This window comes from Thermobia domestica, chromosome 2 (assembly GCF_964235325.1).
Source record: "Thermobia domestica chromosome 2, izTheDome1.hap1.1, whole genome shotgun sequence".
NCBI lineage: Eukaryota > Metazoa > Arthropoda > Insecta > Zygentoma > Lepismatidae > Thermobia > Thermobia domestica.
The window spans coordinates 318,219,288-318,243,500 of NC_137455.1; the positions used below are offsets into that span (position 1 = coordinate 318,219,288).

The 24,213-nt window shown below is 33.3% G+C and overlaps 1 protein-coding gene across 1 annotated transcript in view; it reads left to right on the forward strand.

Annotated features, from left to right (window-relative positions):
• Positions 1 to 803: 803 nt before the first annotated feature.
• LOC145678643 (aminopeptidase N-like) overlaps positions 804 to 24,213 on the forward strand; it is a 102,949-nt gene continuing 79,539 nt past the window's right edge. Inside the window, exons 1-4 of the mRNA XM_081749009.1 lie at positions 804 to 847; positions 5,367 to 5,859; positions 11,508 to 11,663; positions 23,160 to 23,453. Of these exons, the coding sequence (XP_081605135.1) occupies positions 832 to 847; positions 5,367 to 5,859; positions 11,508 to 11,663; positions 23,160 to 23,453 (959 nt within the window). The 5' untranslated portion in view covers positions 804 to 831. The remainder of the gene's footprint in view (positions 848 to 5,366; positions 5,860 to 11,507; positions 11,664 to 23,159; positions 23,454 to 24,213) is intronic.

Here is a 24,213-nt window from a genome sequence, read left to right on the forward strand (position 1 = left end):
ATTCTTGTGGAAGGAGTATGCATGGCTTGTGCAACACGGGACACGGCAATACTTCTTCACATACTGCTTTGACCGTTAAGAAGTTTCTGGCAGCTAAGAAGACTAGTGCTGGAACACCCACCTTATTCACCTGACTGGACATCTTGCAACTTTCTCATTTTTGTCGTTCGTCCTCAAGAGAACTCATTTTCAGATTGTGGAAGAGGTGAAGAAGAAAACAGAAGCAGTACACAAGACAGTGATACCTGTAGATTTCCACAACTGGTTCCAGCAATGGGGACTTGTTACGCAAACATACATGAAGAGGGGGAGGGGAATATGTTAAAGGAGATCATCTTTAATTTGTAAATTTGAGACAATGAACCGTACTTTACAATAAACCGTATTCCATTACTTTTAGCTAGACCCCATATTTACGTATCACTTACACGTACCTAAGTATAAAGTATAAATATAATCGCTTATATTTGGGGCATTTGGGGTTAACTGAGTTTATAATAAAATTAGTAAGAAGATTACTATAAATTAAGCAGACATAAATTTAAACTAGGAAATTTATAAATTTATTAATATATCTAAGATAGTTACAACATCATATCTATATTCTTGTTGAGAAGTTACAGGATACTGCTCATTTCAAAGGAAACGTAAAAATAAGATATCAAAAACAATAGAATTATCTATTTACGTATGAAGTGTGTTTCAAATGTAGTGTTCCAACGATTACATTTTTTTATCAAGATTATTTACTTGATAAAATCTGTTGTTGTTTACTGAAATTCACTCTTTATCTCATACAAGGAAAGTAAAAATTCACTACATTCGCTGACAATGAAGTGTAGAAGAGGTATAGTATTGAATATTGTTAAGTAATACTAATAGTCAATAATACTACAAAATATTATGTATGAGGTAAAACTACCTAATTTTGCGACAATGAAGGCTATAACTTAAAAAAACAACGTCATAATATGTGCAGAAATTAAAGTTGCTTGGTAGAACAAGAGCAAATATTAAAACATTTCAATATCGAGAACCCTAAGCTATCCAACTTCGTGATAATACAGCAAATTTCGTAAAAATGTGAACATAATTTTAAGGTATTGTAATTCGCGTTCTGTCTATTTATTGACATGAACTATGCCACTCTTGCTGGCTGCTAGCAAAATCAGCATCATATCTAAAAGCTACAGCTGTTTCCAGAACAGTAGCTCTCGTCACAAGTTTTGTTTCCCTATATTGTTTGTGTATTTTGTGAATTTTAAGTGTAGGATCACCTGACAATTTAGATACATCTCTGGCTGAAATTTGGCTTCATCATGAAGATAGATTGTCGTCTCCATTGTATGGATCTTAGTGTTTTTCTTCAGTTATGCGCCTATTTTCTCAGGCAGGGTTAATTAGACCACACGAACAATGTTATCAATGAGTGATGTAGTGCAATTGTTTGAAATTCATGGTTCAATGCTTGTATTACCTTTCTCGCTATTAGGTGCGGTTCACCTTTTCCTTCTGTGTGTTCCAAGGAAAAGAGAATTGTTTAAATTATTTAAAAAATAGTATACATCTCTTCTCACAGTTTCTACACAGCACTACACATTGCTAATATTAAAATCTTCCTTTCTTCTGTTGACACTCCTCTCTTATTGGTTCTTATTTAGGTTTCCACAAACTTATTTTGTGTTTGTAACAAAATTAGTAATAAACGACTGCAATTTTATTAGTTTGTATTATACTATCCTTCAATTACATATCCAATTGTATAAACAAAATAACCATAAATATGTACATCAAATTTGTATAGTAACATTTGCAAACTGATTTCATGAACGCACAAAATATTTACTTCTTCGAAGATAAGTTGATTGAAAAATCTTTCACATGAATCAACTAAAATTTTGAAAGGTGACCACAGTGTAATATTTTTTGCTACAAATACTTTACATCGTATTGATATAGAGCTTTCCTTGTCATTTCTGGAGAAAATGGCGCAACTCAACATGAAAAACTTGCATTCTAATTTGATTAAGAAACTTTCTCGTGTCACGGAGTTTGTTTGGTGTATTATACCTTTATAATCCAGCTATAACAGCTTATAATAATATTAATACTAATAATAAGGTAACTGCAGGTATATACGCCAGTGCAGCTGAATACGCCAAGTGTTCAGTATTGGGGCATTTCCGACAAAATCCGCTAGAATATGTGCCACGGGCTTGGACAAGTGCGATTTGACGAATACACTGGGAGATAGCACTGAGATCGCTACATCATGCATTGTTGTTTGCTTTGGGAGGGTTCCGTGAACCCTTTCACTGTGGAAGGCGACGGAAAAAAATCCCTAACCTGCGAATGTCGATTATAGTCGACGTGTTAAAATTTGTCTGTATCTTGGGTTTGTCGATTGTAGTCGCCAAAGGTTTTATGTGTGATTTCTATTGTTTATCGAAAACAATAGAACACAAACAAAAATGAACGGTACAACTTTAGCGACTACTCTCGACAAAGCCAAGATACGGACAAACAAACTTTAACACGTCGACTATCGTCGATATTCGCATGTTAAGGAAATTTGGTTCTGTCGACAAAAGTCGACTTACTCTGTGAAAGGGTTAAAGGACATTATTATTTCAATAGTGTTCAAAATCCGTTATTAGTACCGTACTAACTCAGAACATTGCCGATTGTTCACAGCAATGTACGTCTTATGTCATGTCCGTCTAGGAACGCTTTATGTTGAGTAACCTCAGAATTTTTGTCATTTCATGGCTACTAAATCAATACCTAGCATAACGCAGCGAAATACGCCAGCAAACCTGACTACAGAAGACAATGATATTTTCATTTGTCCCATGTGTTCCATGTAATATCTGTGTAGTTTTTCTTAAGTGACAGTACTTTTACACTGTATGTTTATTTTCTTATGGACTAAAAACTTTCAGTTTGGAACATCATTTCAACTTTGGAGATGATCGTTTTTACATTTTATCTTTTTATCTTCGTCTTGTGCTTTGGTTATTCTATTGTTTGCTTCAGCAATTCTGTGTAGTAACATTTGAGTACGTATAATACAGAGAAAGTAAGTAATTGCAAGATTACTTGCAGATCTGTAGTAGTATCCTGGACCTGGCGTTATTACCTGCACTTGCACCACTAATTTATATAAACAAAATCTAAATAAAATGCGTTGCAAACTGAAACGAGGACCACATTTCTTTCAATTAATGTACGTCGTCTGGAAACCGTAAACCGAATGAAGATTGTGACACTTACAGCCAATCGTCACTACCCTAAGGGAAAGAAAGACGAACACTTAGAAAGGAGAGTTTTGTACTATAAAATTTTAATTATATTCTGTTTGTACTAGACTCCAAAATTTTATTTTCATTTGCCTGTGGAAGGCATTAAGTCAATAGAAAATATATAGCAACTTACTGTTAAGCACTGACAGACGTAATCAGCCATGTACATCAAATATGAAGTAATGGGACATACTACAATCAGAGCTACATACGACGGTATACAGCAGTGTACGCTATACGCACGAAAAAGATAGTATTTGAAAGTTGACTAATTTTCCTTTGCCAATAAATCAGGAGCAAGTGAATTAATTTGGATCATTTTGTTGTTATCCTTAGAATACTGACAATTTGATAACTTGTCACAATCGGTACTCTAATATGTTAATTTATTGTTGAGTTATTAGGGAAGAAATTTTGTCAACTGAAAAATACTTTTTTCGTGACTGTACATCTTCTGTTTTATCTTAGTCATTAATGTATACCTTCTGCTTCAAGGCTCATAGTATATCATAGCTAGTTATAATCAGGTTATGGCTCGAGTGAGAAATTAACGCTTTTCTTTCACATTTAGCCTGTGTTGAAGTAATTTGATCATGTATATGTATATCAGTACCCTGCAATGAAAAACGAGATTAAATAAAAAATAGAGTTTAGTGTCACTTTCGGCGTCTAGGCTACATGAGACATGGAACTATAAATTAACGTGGAATCTGAAAGAGACGAGCACCACACGGAATCCAATCCCAGTCTCCCGGGCCGACGACACATAAACTAACCATATATCTACGAGAATCACAAAATATGACGGAGGGAAAGAAAGAAAATGTAAAGATTAGTGTACGTGAGCACTGTCGCAGACCAAGTTCGTGTTATTTTGATCGTTAATATCACTACGAAAGCTCTGTTTAATTGCGAAATTAAAATATCTACCATACTTCTGGCTAAACATTCCTAATTCAGTCTGGTACAATGGGCGTTATTTTCTCTGTTCCTTCTCGCAATGGGTTGGTTTCGTCAGTGGACCAACCATTAATGGAGTGATTTATGTAACGAATATCATTAAGAAAATAGCATAAAATGCTTCTAGACTATAAACCAGTATCGTTGCCTTCATATTTTAATGGAATTATAAAAATGAGATTCACATTGTTAGTTTTAAGAAAATGCCTTCTACAGGTATATGTCTTCTATGTTAATCGAAGATGTAGAGAAAACAGCATATACTGTGTAAAAGGTTTTGAGCTACAGCACTGACTACAACTATTTGGATTAATATTTGATTAGAATGAATAATGGTGGCAAATATGCGGAATGAGAACATGGGGGGAAAGCAAGTACCTCATGAAAATCCACAAACTGTATATTGATCATCACAAACTTACTTTTCCGGATCACTAGCATAAAGTGAAAAGCAGACTACCCAAACAACGACTCTACTACAAGTTTTCTCTTTCTTTCTAGAAATTACTAAAATGTAATATATACCAATGTTAGGCGGGGTGCCTCAATCATATAATGCTAATAATGTAACTGGCAATTTCGATTTTAGTTACACTTTTATATATATAAATACAGAGTAAGCAAGCGAGCGAGCGAGCGAGCGAGAGAGAGAGAGAGAGAGAGAGAGAGAGAGAGAGAGAGCGACCCAAGGCATCACCACTTCCACATTGCAAATGCATATATTAGTTATTGAATTGAAAATCTATGTAAAGACTTTCTGCTGCGGCATGCTTCATAAGGACAATTCCAGTCTGCTTACGTGACCTTTGGGGTTCATGAATTTGTTGCGAGCGTTCCGACTTTGGATTCTCTGTTTATATCCTCTCTTTACGCCTCGAATAACTTTTCAAGAACATAAATGACTTGCTGTAATATGAATGTTGAGAAGTAATTTCTATATGACAAATAGCTGTAAATAAATGCACTATATAACCTATTTATTGCTATTAAGTAATTTTCGTAATTTGTATTTAACATTCTCATATATAATACCGACATACTGTGAACACCTATCTCAGATGTTATATTTTAAACATAATAATTACTATGTTTCTTTCTTTCCAGAACTAGAAATACATATCTACATCGTTTATCTTGCTATTGCAATCAGCAATGCAGTGGCAATTCCTCTACAACAAACAGGAGAACCAATTCCTACAATAGACCCAAAGGACTCTGACGAAGTTCGTCTCACAAGAGATGTGCTGCCCTTCTACTATAACCTGACCTTAGTTCCTCTGTTTGATGACTTCTCTTTCACCGGAGATATCTCAATTCATATAACTGCAACAGCAGAAGTGAACAAGATTACTCTTCACATTGACGAACTAACAATTGATTTAAATTCAGTAAATATTGTACACGTGGATGATGGAGGGAAGATATCCATTCGCAGTTTTGAGTATCAAATTGAGTACCAATTTTTTATTATTAATTTGAACGGATCTTTGCTACAAGGAGAATCATACATTATCAACATCAGCTTTGACGGAACACTGATTCATGATGATTACACAGGTTTCTACAGGAGTTCCTACCGTATCAATGATGAACGAAGGTAATATGCTGTATGATTTTAACTACCTTCACAAAAGAATTTTACTTTATCAATTACATATATTTTTAATATTAAAATCAGAGTACTATAAACGTAAATAATAATAATGAATTCCCTAGTAATAATTTATTATGGCATGCAAATTTCAGTCTCTACATAGATAGAATTTTGAAATTTTAATGCTACTGACTTATTTATGTATTCAAAGTAAAATTATATTAAATTAAATTGGCAGTTTAAATGTTTAAAGCAAAATAGCTAGGAACGCTATCTATCATATTAATATTAATATTAATTAAAGACCTGAAACGCAAATGTATAAAATTATATGAGTGTATTGGCAGTAGAATCAAAAGTTTTTGTTTCAACAAAAGTAGAAATATTGTTTCGGATTCTTAGAGTATTCCTAAAAATAAGAAACATTTGATCCAATCACATTTTTTCAAAATGCCTCTCTTGCCCTTGAAATAACTAAAAGCAAATTCAGAAATCAATTTCATCTACAGATACATCTTTTGAACACCTTTCGTAGTTGAATAAAATAAATCTCGATGAACATTGAAAGTAACTTCAGAATTTTAATTTTTACTGTCACAATTAGATAACATTTCGTCGGCAAATGAGGTATTTTAAAAAAAAAAAACTATCTCGATCATGCGTCTCTTATTTTCTAGCACACGTTACAAGTCCAGATAAATACAACATTCAACTTTTAAACCTTAATGTCTGAATTTAATTATTTCTAGTCTTTTTACGGAGTTCAATATATTACCATGGAATTCCATAAATTCAATTTGATGTATTTTCGTTACAAACATTTGTGTATAATACGATTCCATGTAAGATATAGTGAGAATTAACAGCTCTATTTACATGTTCGTGCTCTACATTTTAAGCTACAACTAAATTCACTGAACAAGGCAATATTCGTTTTTAAAAATAATAATGTGTGACAATTTCGCCAACTAACTGAAATTTGCCTTCTTCAGACACTAATAAACAAGAGAGAGTTGCATCTAAATATAATATCATACTAGAAATTAGTCCTGGACGCTGATTGGCTTGTCAGGACGAAATCATCCAACCATAATAAAATACAACAAAAGGAAACTAAACACTATAAATTCATTTCCCTCCCTGGTCCAGGAGAAAGGAACTACAAATCAAGTTGTTCCAATAACTTGTCCCACTGTTCGTGAGTTTGAAATCCTCTGTTCCAATTCATACTACAGCTTTTCTTTCATTTAAAACTGACCATCCTCCACTTTCTTTTTAATGTCCTTTGCTCCAGACTTAACGCTTCAGTCTCGCACCAATTAATCTTATGTTCCGTATCCCTCACTTGCTTAAAGTGGCATTTGTTTCCCTTTCTAGCTTACATTATCTTTGTGTTGTTTTAACCGTTCCTCTAGTTTTTTCCCCACGTTTCACCTATATAATAACTATTACATTCACTAAACTTTATTCTGTAAACTACTCCATTTCTTTCCATCAAGCTCCGCACGGCTTTCTTCTCTCTTCTTTTTACTCATGCGTAACAAATCCAGTACTCCCTTTCCTGACGTTGAAACGTTCCTAATTTTCTTTAGTAATCTCTTATTATCTCCGTGCCTTCCTCCATTTTTGCATTCCCTATCATGGCTTCTTTTCGTCTGGCTGGCTTCACGGGTTTCTCCTTTTCTCCTCCTGAAGAACAAAAAGAACTCTGTTATGAATTGAACAACAGGACATAAAATTGACGAACAGTAGGGCAAAGTATTGAAAAAACATAATGTGTAGCTTTTTTTCTGCTGTTTAGTTTGAAATTTTTTGTCTTTTATTATGATTGACTGAGTCCAGCCTAGACAGCCAATCAAGGTTCAGAACTAATTCCTAGTGTTATGTTATATTAAGACGAAACTCCTTCTTCTTTGTCACAGTGTTTGAAGAAGATAAATTTCAATTAGTTGGCAAAACTATCACACATTATTATTTCTAATAAATGTTGCTTTGTTCAGTGAATTTTATTTCTAGCTTATGTTATTTAAGAGAGCAAAGCTATTATGAACCATTTGATGAGTTACAACTATCTACATTTTGACTGCATGCATTTGATAATGCTCAACAAACCTATTCTTTTGATTCAAGCTAATAACTCTAAAATATACTTATGTTTGAAAGCGACTGGAAATCCTTCCTATATTGTCTATTCTTGAATTTTCAGAAAGTCCACGGGAAAAGAATGAGACGAGAGTGACACGTATTATCTTAAAATGACCATATCTCCGAACCTCTAAATGTTAGAGACATGAAATTATTATACGGACTTTTAAAATAATTAGGTACATCTTACGGCGGTTTTTGAAATATATGACTTAGAAAACAAGATAAGGGGAACGAGGAGGAAAAAGGGAAGGAATTTAAAAGATTATTAAAAATGTCCATATCTTGGAAACCCTTATGTTTAGAAACATGAAATTCGGTATATGGACGTCTTAGTTAAAACAATCAGACTGTGCTTAATCTTTTTTGTCATTTGCTCTTGAAAAGAAGAAACAAGGGCGGATTTTTATAATTAAATGGCCATTTCTCAAGATTTCTTAAGGTTAGATAAATAAAATTTGCTATTTTGATATTCCACTAAAAATTATCAAGATGAGTATAAGCGTTTTGAAATATATTTTCCATATAAGGGAATAAAAAGGCAGGCAAGCAAAGAGCGGGATTTGTAATTATTATATTAACGCGCCAGTTATCACAAATCCTTATGATAGAGACATGATAGGGATATGAAAAGTGCGAAGTGTACTGCTACTAACTGTGTGGTCTTGCGGCGAAGACTAGCCGCACATTAGTTTATATACAAAACAATAAATCCACAGACCGACTAGATTTACAGAGCCAAATATTCATTGTAGGTGGGATCGCATTATATTCAAATACGAGAGGATATTTCAGTCTGTATGTTATGCCCCAAGGCTCGTTTATAGGCCTGCATAGAAACTATATGATCCGCAGTACATGCATCAAAAATCGTATCCAATATGTCACTGTTCATTGTTGGGGGTAGTTATGTAAGAACGTAGTATCTGAAGTACACCATATACAGGGGAGATAAGTATATTTACAAGTACTGGATATTTTACAATATCGATTGCTCTTATTTCTAGGAGATCCATTCCAAGAAAACACTTTACAAATTTAGTAAGACCACAGGTAAATTCAGGATTTGCATTTGGTTCAAGTCTGATTTCAACAAGAAGAAAATAAGGAATTAGTCGATTGGGTTTCTAGAACACCTAATTGAAAATTTAATTCTATATTGAAAATCTACGGGAAGAATTTACTATAACTATACAGGAAAATTGGCCTGACAACTCACCAACGAAAGCTGATAAACTGTGGGGCACTAGTCTTAAATGGGTGGGGAGAAGTGTTCGCATGAACACCGATATGTTGTTTGCTTAGTTAACTCTATACCAAGACAACTAAGAACCGTCGTAGAATCAATGCGTACTACACAAAAGTTTAATCTCGAATAAAGTTAATTTACACACCCCAACACATAACGAGTATTACTGATAATACTCTTATTGTTTCCAGTAGTAAAGCTATTAATTCTCTCCTTTAAAGTCATAAAATTTGTTCGACTCTCAGTGAAATAAAATTATTTTTGATTTTACTAACAAGTAACATCTGTTTCTAAAACGTGCCTTTAAATATAATTGTTATATTACATATTCGCAGTGGCGATAAACAACGAATTAGTAGAGTAACAAACTGACAGTTTTGTTGAAAAGACATTGAAATTCATACCGTCAATAAAAGAGCATATACTAAAAATAAAAAAATGGAGAAAATAAAAATATAAAATGCAAACAGTTAAACTTTAAAAATGTAAAAAGAATGTAGATACTTAGAAGATGCAACATAACGATCAAAATAATAAACGCCAATTGTGAGGGGAAGAGTCCACTTGGTATCACGAGATCAAAGAAGTTGCTCTGCTAAAACGATATTTTTACTGACATATTTCTCAGTTACCTCAAATAATTTTTTCTTTATAGAATTCTTTATAATACAACCAAAACTTATAATGAATGATAAAATATATTACGATTAAAATGTAATACTTTTAGACATACATGTAATTTTTTAAAAATTAATTCTCTCTCATGTGCATTCTAAAACAAATCAATATAGAAAGACTGGCAGAATCCGTCCTTTTCTGTGTTTAGGATACGTTTGTCAACTAAAATGAAAATATAGCAACTCAGCTACACTCAAGTGCTATTCTCATATAGCTAAAACAGTTCAACAGTTATTATGTGATAGTGAGAGAGACAATATCGTTATTGTTTTTATTTATTGAGAATAGTATTTTAAAAATTTACTCTTCTCCCCTCTCCATTAGAAGCGGAGTTTAGAAAATGCTTTGCAAGTTCTCTAATTTTTTAATAAGAACCCCTATTTCAATTAACTCTTTAACATGAGTATACGTGACATACTATATTTTTATATATTTTTGAGCCTCTAATTCTCCTTGGGATGTGCTTTTAATCAATGTGGCATTGCAAACATAACAATTTGATTTTCATACAAACCATGTTCAGAAACCAGTTCAACCGGTTCAGTCGTTTTTTTTTTGTTTTGTTCTTAGAGGATCAATTTCAGTTGTATATACTTAGATGCTTATCTAATTTTACAGCATTTCACCAAATGAGAGTCATTATGTGTGATAATGAATGGCCAATAAATTATCAATATTAATAGAGCGACTAAAGTAAATCACCTTAATTTTATTATATATGTTTACTCTGAATTCTAGATAACATCTGTGTCACTATAATGGACAGAATTTGTAATATCGTAGAGAGTAATATAGCAGTCTAGATTATCCGAGTTCCGACTAAGCTTGTTTCAGGTTAATCGAAGTGGTCTTAGAAGACGAAAAGAATGAATCAAAGAAAGAACAGAAAAGAAATGGCGGGGTGAACGACTCATGTTTCAAACGACGCACGTTGTAGTGTAAGAGAAGCTGAGGTAACTCAACAACTGGTATAAATTAACCAAACATTCATAAGAAATCAAGAAGATTCAAATGCTCTACACCAGGATTACGAGTGGAAACCTCTAACACGCACGCCTTTCTTTAAAAACAACTTCCTGACTGTTGTTTTTCTAGCAGCACTCTGGACTACTGAACTCAACAAGAATATGAAGACAAACATCCACGACAGTTAAAACGCTACCCATTTTACCACAAAGGGATGGAAACCCCTAATGGATTTCATCTCACGATCGTTAGCCTAACGCGTCAGACCGCTTGGGTACACACACCGTCGGTGATATCCATTCGCTCTCCCTGTCGTGTTCTGCAAATGTAGTCATTATTTCTATAATTTTTCTTCCTGATGAACATTCAAACCTCGGAGCGTAGTAATGGAACTGCTCCGCAACTATATGTACTGGTGTCAAACATGACTTGCGAAAGTACAGAATAATTTTATGATGTAATTTTGAAATATAATTAGTATGAGTTTTTAAAAATATTCTGTGTTGTTTTATTTTTCAACTTCCACTAGAACGAACAATGTCCAACTTTTCCGAGAACTTTCAAATATTTTATTTGATATAACATACTTCTTTGACGTATTATCTCCTTCCAGGTGGCTTGCAACAACTCAATTTGAATCAACTGGTGCACGAAGAGCGTTTCCTTGTTTTGACGAGCCATCTTTTAAGGCTAGATTTAAAATAGCTATCGGTCGGCCTCAGAACTACGCAACCATTAGCAATATGCCACTTGAGAAATCAGAACAATTGTGAGTATTAACACAACCTAAACATAATTCATATTGATATACATATGTTGCGGTATTATTCTAAAACATTAGCACAATTTTCCTTTCCCTGTGAATGCTTCCGAACACGATGCAAAATAAAACACAGTTTTCGAATATATATTATAAATCTCTCGTCTATGTTCATAAGTCATCAATATTTCTTAGTCTAAGAAAGGAACTAAATAGATCATTTCGTGTATAGGCAAATTCTACATTTTATACCTCTCTAAAGAGCAATATTATAACAACAATATTTTGAGTATTTTTTGCATATTAACTGGTGACTTGTGTTTTTTAATTAATTGTATAATTAGATTACTATTTTTATATAGGGTAATTATTTATTATTATTATTATTATTATTATTATTATTATTATTATTATTATTATTATTTTCCGAAGTAAAATATATGACTGTACTAGTGTTACTCATGTAGGTATAAGTGAATATTGGGCGTAAGATTATTTGAGCATTACACTGTAGTAACTAAATGCACAAAAGAACCTAAAACAAGTTTCAATAACATTCGTGTTATGATTTTATGTGATCAAAATTTTAAGGAAATAAAATCACTGAAAATCAATCTATTAATTTTTGCTAAGGGGTATGCCAATAATTGAAAATAGCTACTGAAAAAACTGTTATGTTCATGTTATGGAGATCAACATTCCTTTCCATTTTAATAATCATTTATATTATAAAGTATATTTATTTTTTAAAAAACACATCAGCCGATTATCAGAATTTGTATATCTTGACAATTATACTAAATTTATCATTAATAAGTATTATTTTCCTTCAAAATATTTCAAGGGATAAGACAAAGTTCTGAAATTTATTAATGCACCTGGTCAATTGTCATATAATTTAGCATTGTATAGTTTAGCGATGATGTAACAAGTTATCAGTCGTTGCATCTACATACGTTATTAATTTAAAACTAATATTCACAAGACGAATATATTCGATATTCGACGAAGCGTTGATTTTCTTAATTTTATTACAAATAATAATATAAAAATCCTATAAATACTTGAATATTGTAGACTTTCTACTTGTTATGTTGGATTGGAATGTAACGACAAAATCATACTAACACACTCACATGTTGTTTCGTTTAATTTAAGCGAGAAAGTAGCAGGCTGTGTAACAAAATGTAGTTTAGTGTTTCTACAACACAAAAAATCCCTTTAAATAGTTTGCACTATAGTTCAAAATCTACATCTGATGCAAATATTAGCATAGCAATAACACACCCAAGTTCTAAATCGTAATTAAATAATATGCTAAATATTAACATCGTTAAATAGTAAAATCTATGTCATAGATTTGATTGACTTTAATCGTTTAATTGGAATAATAAATGCGATATGAAAGAAATGAATGTTGTAGACATTTTGTGAGTCACTGCAATCTAGTAATTTATGAAGTAAGATTATAATGAATGTTTTGTAAAATGTATTTCACAAAATGAAATGTGGTATTAGACGTTTTGATCTCAAAATTTGTTCTAATCAATGAATCAACAAAAATATATTCCATACAGACACAATCAGACGGATTTCCAGAATTGAACACCACTGTATGTGTCTTGTAAAACGATGCCAAGTAATATTGAAATCAGGAAGTTGGAAAATAAATTTGGCAATTCAATGCCGGGAACAAATTCTCTACAGTATCATCTTAAGAGGATTTTGCTTACGAGTTTTCTCAGAACAGTAGTAACAAATATCATATTACGAGTTTCAGATTTTAATGGAACTTGCTGTCCTTTTAAATACCTATTCCTCTTATGGTCGAATTAATTGACAAAAGTACGAGTAATTGACTGCTTTTCACGTTTATGTTTTTGGTAGAAAATACCACTACCTTTTAAAATTTAATTACGATGATACATTTAGTACAGAAAGCGACAGATAGACTATTAGTTTTCTTGTGTCTTAAATAGTGATTAATAGCAATCCTTATATTTCCTTGTCAAGTTCTGATTTCTTCATCTATAGGAAGTACCTTATAAATTTTTATTAATTTCCAGAAAATAAAAGACCCAATACACATATTTAACGTACTTGCATCCCTATCGTTTTCCATTAACTTATTCTTACTTATATCAAGTTCCTATATGATATGGAAGTTCATTTTTTGTTTAGAGGAAATATCATACCGGGTGTTTGAACTAGTATTTATGAGTTACCCAAACTAAAGCTTCCCAAGCTTAAAGTAAGGACAATGTATACTATGTTTCTAATGATATTCAGAAGTTAATGTTAAGATATGATTTTACACTTGTTTCCCTAATTCCCTAACTTGGAGAGGGAAATTTGCAGTTTTTAATTCCCTTGGAGATTATTTCTTTCATTTATGTTAAATTTCAAGTTCTCATCTTTGCATGTTGGGGAAAGTCTATGTACGTTTTGAATAGTATTCATAAGTAGTGATGAGCGCAAAAGTCTTGGTCTTGCAGTTTTTGCAAGAGTCTTGCATGCAAGACCAAGACCAAGACCAAGACCAAGACCAAGACCAGGAATCCCGATGCAAGACCAAGACCAAGATCAAGGGGTGCAAGACCAAGACCAAGACCAAAACCATACCTGCAAGACCAAGACCAAGACCAAGACCAAGACTCTTGCGCAAGAGTCTTGCACAAATACCGATAGTACTTGATTTTTTTACATAGAGTATAAAAAAAGACGGAGATGGATTTCTTGGCTTCAGTAAAAATGCTGCTGGAGTGAATGTGTTCCCACTAGTTTATGCAATCTGTGTGAGTCGATCTGCTTCTGTAGCTTATAGCAACAGTATGCCGTTTTCTGAATTGGTTGTTCTTTTCTGTAGATATTACTCGTTTTCAAACCACACAGGTGTCATCTGAAACCATGTGAGTTTTTTGGTGGACAAACACCGTGTGCGTGGGTTTTCTTGGTATTTCTCGTTTCCTCCTACTCTCTTCATTCCACCATTTCAGTCATTTTTCATACTCACTGTCTCCCTTAGCCTTGGTGCACAATCGTGGGACGTTAAACTAGATACGACATTTCATTTCAAAGCATATTAGTGGTGTTCTTCTTCCAAAACTAAAGAGAAATGTAGTATTGAACATCGGTAATACCGTACACCATAGGTGTAGACTAAATGGGTATGGCCCTGACTCCGGACTCAAGCATCCGTTGGAAATTTTCAATGTGTACTCTTAAAACCAACATCGAAATAACATTTTCATGACATTGACAAAAACTTAGTGCATGTGACCGCAAGTTGGTTTCATGGGCGGATACTTATACATTGAATAATTGTTTATTAATATAACATTTAGTCTCCTTAGGTATAGGGAACATCGAGGATTGAACGATATAACATTATACTACAACAATAAATTTATATTATAAAATTGAAAGTGACTATTTTTGTGACTCCTTATCTCTTGAACCAGCCGACCGATGTCGATCAAATTTTCGATATAGATGATGTTTGGGACTGGGAATGTTTTCATCATTTCACTTTGACGGTAAAACTTAGGGAGCGGAAGGCAGAGTTATAAAATAATAATAGAACTTAATAAGTCTTGAACCAATCGACCAATCACAATCAAATTTTAACATAGATAAGGTTCAAGTCTGGAATGTTATCTGTCAGTTCACTTTGACGGAGCAATGTAGGCGAGGAGGAGAAGGGGGAGATGTACAAAAATGAATATAAATAAAAATAAAAATGACTAAGTTTGTGACTTAACTCTTGAACCGATCTCAATCAAATTTTTAACATGTATGAGGTTCGGTCCTGGAAAGTTTTTTAGAGTTTGTTTCACTTTGATGGTAGAACCTAGGGGAGGAGGAAAGGAGGGATATATATATATATATATATATATATATATATATATATATATATATATATATATATAATAAATAAAACTTAATCAATTTTCAAATGAAATTTTCAACATAGATGAGATTCTGACTTGAGGTTTTTTTTTATCAAATCACTTTGACGGTAGAACTTAGGGTAGGAGGTGGGGATGGAAAATATACAAAAATAAATAAAGTCTAATAACTCTTGAACCACCCGACCGAACTCGATCTCATTTTAAAAATAGATGAGGATCGGACCTGAGGTGGTTTCTGTCATATCACTTTGAGGGTGCAGTTTAGGGAAGGGAGAATGAAAGTTATTTAAATATGATCGAAAATGATCGATATTAAAATGGAGTCTTTCGTTTTAGGGTTCGCTGAGATAAACAATGACACTTCCGATGCTATTTAAATCCAAGTTCAGCCCCGTAGCTTGGCGGAGGGAAGAGAAGATATATAAAAACGATCGAAAATGACAAATATTATTGTCGAATCCATAGTTTTTCAGTTTGTTGAGTTGAATACTGACACTTCCGATACCGTTTACGACCAAATTCAGCCTCGTAACTAGGGGAGACGGAGATACATAATAATGATCAAAAATGACCAAATATTAGTGTTGAATCCATAGTTTCCGGCGTCGCTAAGGTGAACAGTGATACTTCCGATTCCCTTTAAATGCAAATTCAGCACCGCAACTAGGGGGAGGAACAAGATACCATTATCAATGTCGAACTCATGGTTTTCGAGGTCATTGACATGAACAATGTCGTACCTCGCAACAGGGGGTGAAGGTGATATAAGTTTATTGAAAATGACCGATATTAGTGCCAAATCCTTAGTTTTTGGGGTCTCTGAGACGCACAGTGACACTTCTGATGCTGTTTAAATTGAAATTCAGCCCCGCAACTTGGGGAGGGGAGGGAAATATAAAAATAATCGAAAATAACCGATATCGGAGAGCGCTTTACTAATAGTAAAAAGTGACTGAATAACGAAATATATTATTATTATTATTATTATTATTATTATTATTATTATTATTATTATTATTATTATTATTATTATTATTATTATTACGTTTAACCCAACGAAGTGGGTAATTGATGCTAGTAATCCATATTCACAAGTGAGACTTCAAATAACTTGGAGTTTGATCCGTTATTTTGTATTTGAAATAGAGGTCAAAAGTGTTTATATAGATTGAATTTACACAAAACACATATAGGGTAAAGTAAGGTATATTCGTGGTAAATCACTATAAAGTTAATATTACTACTAGTTAAAATCTACTACAAGTTAAAATCTAAGCGAAAAGTAAGGCTGCATATATTTAGTGCGTACATTGCATTATACTGTTCCGCTGTGTTGTTTATTCTGCATACAATCTGTACTGTGTATTAAGTTAGTTTATAAAATGAATACATGCATAGGTAATTTCGTGAGAGGTAAGGAGAGTTCGTGATAGTGGGTAGGTATATTCGTGATAACACTGTGATTAGTACAATATAATAACCCTGATTGAACATAGGAATGAAATATCAGCGGGAAAGAAGCGCCTTGCAGTTATAAAGCATTTGACACACAAAATACGCTAACTCTAATTGACAGGACTACTTAGGGCCTATCCACTATGATGTGGGTATGTAAATATGCCTCATCAATTCTTAATAGCAAAACACATTGAAACAAGCACACACATTAGGTCCATCACAAACAAGAAACTAATTTCGTGTAACAGTCAGTCCTCACCAGAACTTGAAAGACTTGTGGCGCAAGAATCACACATAAACACATGAACACATCCGACCTGTCGTCCTGCTTTTGACAATGCACATGGTATGGCACTATACAGAAAGAACATTGGATCCACTTACCCCCTGTCTTATCATGCGCATTATCTCCATAGCTTTCACCATACACATCACATTCCCAATCATCATCACGGATTGCCTGTTTCTAACCGATAGGCCTAGTTTTATTGTTATAGGAAGATCGTGAAGTCTAAGGTTGATCAGCAGAGTTATTATTTTGCACGTTAGTAGGGTTAGAAACCGAGAGCTTTCTCGGTCGACCAACTTGCTTTCTGTCAGTAGTAGGAGGACTAAGTTCGCTCAGACATTCTGCGCATGAATCTCTCTGCTTTCGTCTTTTGGACTGAACTCTCAGGTTTAGTCCTATCTTTTCTTTAGCTCACCCCATTACCATTTATTTGCACATTCACTTTCAGTTTTAGTGATTTTTTTCTCCCTGCTGATTTAGCAATCTTGTATGCGAAAGTCCTGATTTGCTTTACCGTAAGTCCAAAGCCAGCTTCCTGTATATTATCGATAATGTAGTGATAAACGTTTAATTTGAGTTCACATGTCAATGCAATAGGTCTTCCCATTTTCGGCACTGCAGCATATGGTTCATTTTCGATATCAGCTAGCCCTTGTCTCTTCTCTCTTGAGGAAATCGTTTAGGATACTCCACGGAATTGTCATGTATTTTGAGGCTCTATACACAGAATAACCTCGTTCACCATTTTAGCTGCCCTCACAAGGACTTTCGGCTCATATACTCGGTATTTTCCTTTCTTGGGTGGCATCAAAAGAGGCAAAATAGGCCTAGCTATTCACAATGAATAAATGTAAACATAACATTAACAAAACGGGGATCATGGATTTTTACTAGGAGCAAAAAAGATCTAGATACGCAGGACATTAAGCTATAGTCATATTGGAAGGAAAGTGGACCACAGTCGAGGTGAGTTGATAGGGCTATAGCCGTATTGGCTATAGCCGGTTTGGGCAATTAATTATCTTTGATGGAGTCTTCAATTGCGTGCGCACTCAATTTCATATGTGAAAACTGCGGATGAGGTATTTTTATTGTCATGAAGCACAGGTAACTTCGTTACAATAAGGTAATTTCGTGATAACCTCTACAAAAGAATCACACTGATAATTACACGTCTCATTTATTAGACTACTATCCTGTAACACGATAACTACGAAAATTTGACCTTCTTACCAGAAATGAAGCGCTGATTTTAACCTACTTCGCAACTTGTCCATAAGTGCAAATGTTCATTAAGAATTTCACATGTGTTCTTAAGAGTCTAAAATGTTTAAAAAGCGACACACAGACACACTACTACCGCAGAAAATTAAATTAATATATCAGTTATGAAACCAAACACTAATATTTACGTGCCTCTTTTTGCTTTCGTTATTACCTCATGAAATTAACAGACGTGACACAATCTTCCGCACAATGTAAACAATACTCCTTCATCTGTCTTGTTTATTTCCCTTCAAATCTATTTGTGTACATGACCCAGCCTACACATGAAACTGGATCCATGCTCGATCTTGTGGCAAAAAGTGGAAATCTTACTGGGATAAGTTTCTTTGCTACAGTTGCTTAAAATACTATCACGAAATTACTTATACCACGAATATAACTTACTTTACCCTACAGTTGAATCGTTTTCAGTTTTCACTCAAATTATTCTAAAATTTTAAGAGGTTTGATTATAATAATTATTATTTTAATTTCTCTCTCTCTTTTTTGGTCAATATTGCTAAATATATCATCATCTTCACAATAGCTATTCTTCCATTATTGGCAGTTACTTGCTGCAACTGAGTAGCTTCGACGTTTGTTGGTCCTCAGCTAGTCTCTTCGTCTTGACATAACAATTTTCTGTTTTAATACCTTCCTTCAACTAGTCTCCTTCGCTCCCTCTCTTTCTTTCCTTCCACAATAACCTCCAACGCGTCCCTCACAATACAGTTCCTCGTCATCCAATATCCTAACCAGTTCCTCTTCCTCCTCTTAACAATATCTAAAATTCTTTTCCTACTGTTATTTTTAACACCTTCTCATTCGTTGTCTGTTTAACACAGCTAATTCTCTCATTTTTTCTCCATGCCCATGTATCGACAGCCTGCATTTTTTTTATCACTTTTGCGTAATGTCAATGTTTCTGACCCATAGAGTACATATTGGAATCTGTAAACCAAAATCTCAATATTTAATTGGAAGTTTGATTAATACAAGGATTAGGAAATCGTGGTTCAAATGAAAACTCTGACGCCTTTAGAGTGTAAAAATAATTTTGTAATTCATGGTATTTCAATAATCTGTGCCGTCTTGATTTCCATCCATGTGTCTCAGGGGTAGCCTCCCCAGTTTCTGAACCACTGGAGTGTTGGATCTGTTAAAAAATATAAACAGATTACGAAACATTGTGATTTAAGCATATCTTAGAAGTAGTGAAGCGTGGGCATCCATTAAAAAAGGAAAGGTCTTCACCTATGCTGTACACTACCATGATACACAAAGTTAAACAATATTACATTTAGAAACATGCATTATATTTCCGTTACTATTGGCGCATTGTAGAGTTTATTAATATTTATATCTATAGTAAAATTTACCTATGAAAAGCTTGAGATTTCTTAAATGCAAGACTTGCAAGACTCTTTCATGCAAGACCAAGACAAAGACAAAGACTGGGTGCGCAAGACCAAGACCAAGACCAAGGGTTCCAGTGCAAGACCAAGACCAAGACTGGATGTGCAAGACCAAGACCAAGACCACCTCGGTCTTGGTCTTGGTCTTGCATTTGCTCATCATTATTCATAAGTATAAAAATGTAATTTTTGTCTCTTTGCCCAAGTTTCACTCCATGAAGATAATTAAAATTTGCATTTCTTCTATTTACTCCTCTATTTACTTGTTCTTTACAAAACGTACATTTATAGCAAAATTCCAAATGACATGTCTACAGAACATACCTAAATATTTTGAAGCGATGTCTTAAGTGATGTGACAATCTGTTGATTCTGTCTTTTTTCTCTTAAGTCTGTTCCCTGAAAGGATAAATTTTGAATTTTCGAAACTTACTTTCATTTACTCGCATTACTAACCCCACATGTGCCGAATTATAAGTTTGAACGTTTAGACAAAGTACCCTAGAGGATTTCATTCGTTTTCATAAATGATGTGAAAAGAGGTAACTTACGTTTCTGACCCCCTAGAGTTCCTCTAAGAAAGGTATAAATGTCGAGGATTTTGACTTTTTCCCCCTTTACTTGTATATACACTTACATTTGTGGCAAATTCCAAGCTTCTATATTCAAGCGAATTATCCTGTATGTTGTCACCAATGAAGTAACAATATGTAAGTTTGCGCTTGGCTCCTAATTTTCTTTCTTGAATTGAAAAAGCTTCGGTTTTAGGATTTGTTTGTGGATTTGTATCACAAATACTCGTACTATACTTATGCCAAATTTCAAATTTCTGTCTACAAGATGTACCATAGAGGTTTCGAAACGTTGTCATAAGTGATCTACCAATATGTAATCTACCCTTTGTTCTCTATCTGTACTCCTTTAAGGAGAAAATTTCCAGTTTAAGGGATTGTTCCTTAAGTTGTATTATATATAATTCATTTAGGTGAAATTTCCAATTTCATGACTACATCAAATACTTGTAAGTTTTTGATCGTTCTCATAAGTAACATAACAATATGTAATTCTCAACATCGCCTCTTATACCCTCCGCCGTTAGAGGAAGAGATTTTTAGTTCTTAGATTTTTCTTTTCTTGTACCCTTGATCCTACGATTGAACCAAGTTTTAGTTTCCATTTCTACAGGAAAAGTTGCATAGTTTCAGTCAGGTTACGCAACTATATGCAATTTTGTCCTTTGTCCAATAATTTTAAATCTTCGAAAGGAAAATTTCAAGTTTTCGGATTTTTCTTTATTTGTATTAAAAATTGTACCTTTGTGCCAAATTTTATATTTCTACGTCTACAAAAAATGCCATATAGCTTTTCAAATCAAGTGACGTACCTATATGTAAATTTATCTTTGTCACCCAATATTACTCTTTCCAGGCAAAAATTTCCATTTACGGATTTTTCTTTCGTTTTATTATAAATCCTATATTTCTTCGAAATTTCAAGTTTGCGTGGCTACAAGAAATACCTTTAGGTTTTGAATCATTGTCGAAAATGACCAAACTATCCGAAAATTTGTACATTCTCCCAAACTTGCTCCTTTTAGGAGGTATATTTTTAATTTCCGGGTTTGTTCCTTTTTGTACCATAGTTTCTAAATTTGTACCAATGTTCAAATTTCCATCTCTTAACAAAACATGTAGGTTCCGGTGAGACAGCCACTGACCGAGTGTCTTCTCCTTATGTTTTTCAAACATTTACATTATCCTGGTGGATATTAGTGAATTTTCATTGCACTATTTTCATGGGGAAAATTATCCATGTTTTCTAGAAAGACATGTGCTTGTGCAAATAACTAAACGATGTGATCAAGCTCAGTGAGCAAGAACTTAGTTTGGCGCGCTTCCAAGACATATTTTAAATTAACAGAGGGATGTTGTCACCTCTAGCAGCTGCCTCGCTCAAGTTGGGTTCACGCGGCCCCAGGTTCAATTTTCGGTATACTGAGTCCTGGAATGTCAACGAATTACAGCTGTTTGGATTCAAATTTAAACGGTGGATATACTTTCCATATAGCTTGGATGCAGGAAAGAGGCGGTAAACTGCAACTAACGAACATCGAACACTAAAACAAGAATAAAACGCCATGTTACTTTACTTATATATTCCTAGAAGTAGCATCTAACACCATTTGAGTAAAGGATTTAGAAGGCAATTGCAATTGCATAATTACAATTTGACGCCAATGAGTCAAAGGATAGACAATATTTGAAAATATCTTATTCAAAATTATTTTCCGTGAAGAAAATATTTCATGACTTCATGCACTGTAGATTCCTCTAATAAACTCGCCAAATTTGAAACTATTGTAGTAGTGGATACGTTTAATCGAACGTCAAATTCAGTTGTTGACTATATCGTTAACTTATTACATAATTGTACTTAAGGAATAATATCCATTTTTATATATAACCTAATGTAGTTGCATAACATATATAACTTTGGGTATTTTGAATGATTTGTGTTCTTAATAGGAAATATTCAAGATCTCATACCTCGTTCTAATTGTTTGCAGTATTATTATTCGAAAGATTATCGTAGTTGTTTGTATTAATTAAAATAATAACTTTGAAAAAATATGAATATGTATACATACGAGAGAAACTGGGACATTGAGAATAATACCACAAGTAAAATTAGTACAAAAGAATCTAAAAGATAAAGGAAAACTTTCATTCTGAAACAGATCATAGTACAAGTTGTAATCAAAATGTTGGTCCTACTGTTTATTACAGGATAATGACAGAAGAATGGATAAGGGTAAAAATAAAGATATTTTAAAATGTACTAAGCTAGTGAGTTGTTACGCATAAGGGTAATATTTCATACAGTCATCCAGAACATGTCAAAATTAATATAAAATGGTTATATTCAGTTGGAACAGACTTAAAGACAGACTTTTGTAATCATACATGAACTGGAAAACGAGACTGAATAATGTACCTATTGCTGCGAGTTTAATATTATGTGTCTCCAAACTGGTTAAACATTTTCTGTATGTGCTACGAATAACAACAGTGTCTTCGAAAGCTTTTGATAAATAAATTCAGTAAGTAGACAAACATATATATGAATGTTAAACAGTTAATACCTCAATACCGTGGTTCTTATTTAGGCCTGAATATCCAGGATATGATCTCGATCATTTCGAAGAAACGCTTCCTATGTCTACATATATTGTGGCTTTTGTTGTGTCGGACTACCAACATCTTAGTAATGGAAGGATCTCTGTTTGGGGACATGAAGATTTGATGGATTCAGCTGGTTATACCTTAGACGTAGCTCCAAAGTTATTGGAGTTCTTTGAATCATATTTGAACATAAGTTTTCCTATCCCAAAAATGGATTTGATTGCCATTCCAAACTTCTGGCCTGACGCTGAGGAAAACTGGGGACTTGGGACTTACAAGTAAGTGTATTGCATATGTTGGCACAAATATAATTGATTATTGATAGAGTGGTTTATCAGAGTTATTTGAATTCTAATTATGTAGAATACTATCAAATCAAAGTTTACGCATTTGCATCTAGAAATTGTTAGTAAAATTATCACTAAAATTAGTTACATATGAACGAATTAAACTTGAGGCAGTACGCTTGTACACGTAAATAGTTTATAAAAATTGAGTTAATGAATGGAAAATGGAGAATATTCATAAAATAAAGAAGAACTTGCACGATAATAATTTCTATATAACTAAATATAGAAATTTCCATATAACTCATTACTTTAAAAGTCTTAATATACTTTACAAATATCTCACATCAACATTTTTGTATATGGAACAGTATTGCCGGTAAGCAATTTTGCTTTTCATTTTCTAATAGTAAGGGGTTATGGAATATTCATTCCCACTAAAAGATTTAATTCTAATAATTTCATCATACTTGAAACTTCAGTATGATTCTTTGTTGAGAATATACGATTGAACCAAATTACGTCAATATACCATGACTCTAATGTGGATTATATATGAATTAATTACATTTGAAGTGATGTGCCAAATGCAATTGTTTGGGAGCAAAGTTATTTATTCAATTTGGCACAGTTTAAGTATGATAATAAAATCATTGACCATTAATTCATTCTTCATTTTAAATATACTATAATAGTAAATATTTAATTGTAATCGGTATTCTAATTATTATTAAAACATACGTTAATCAAT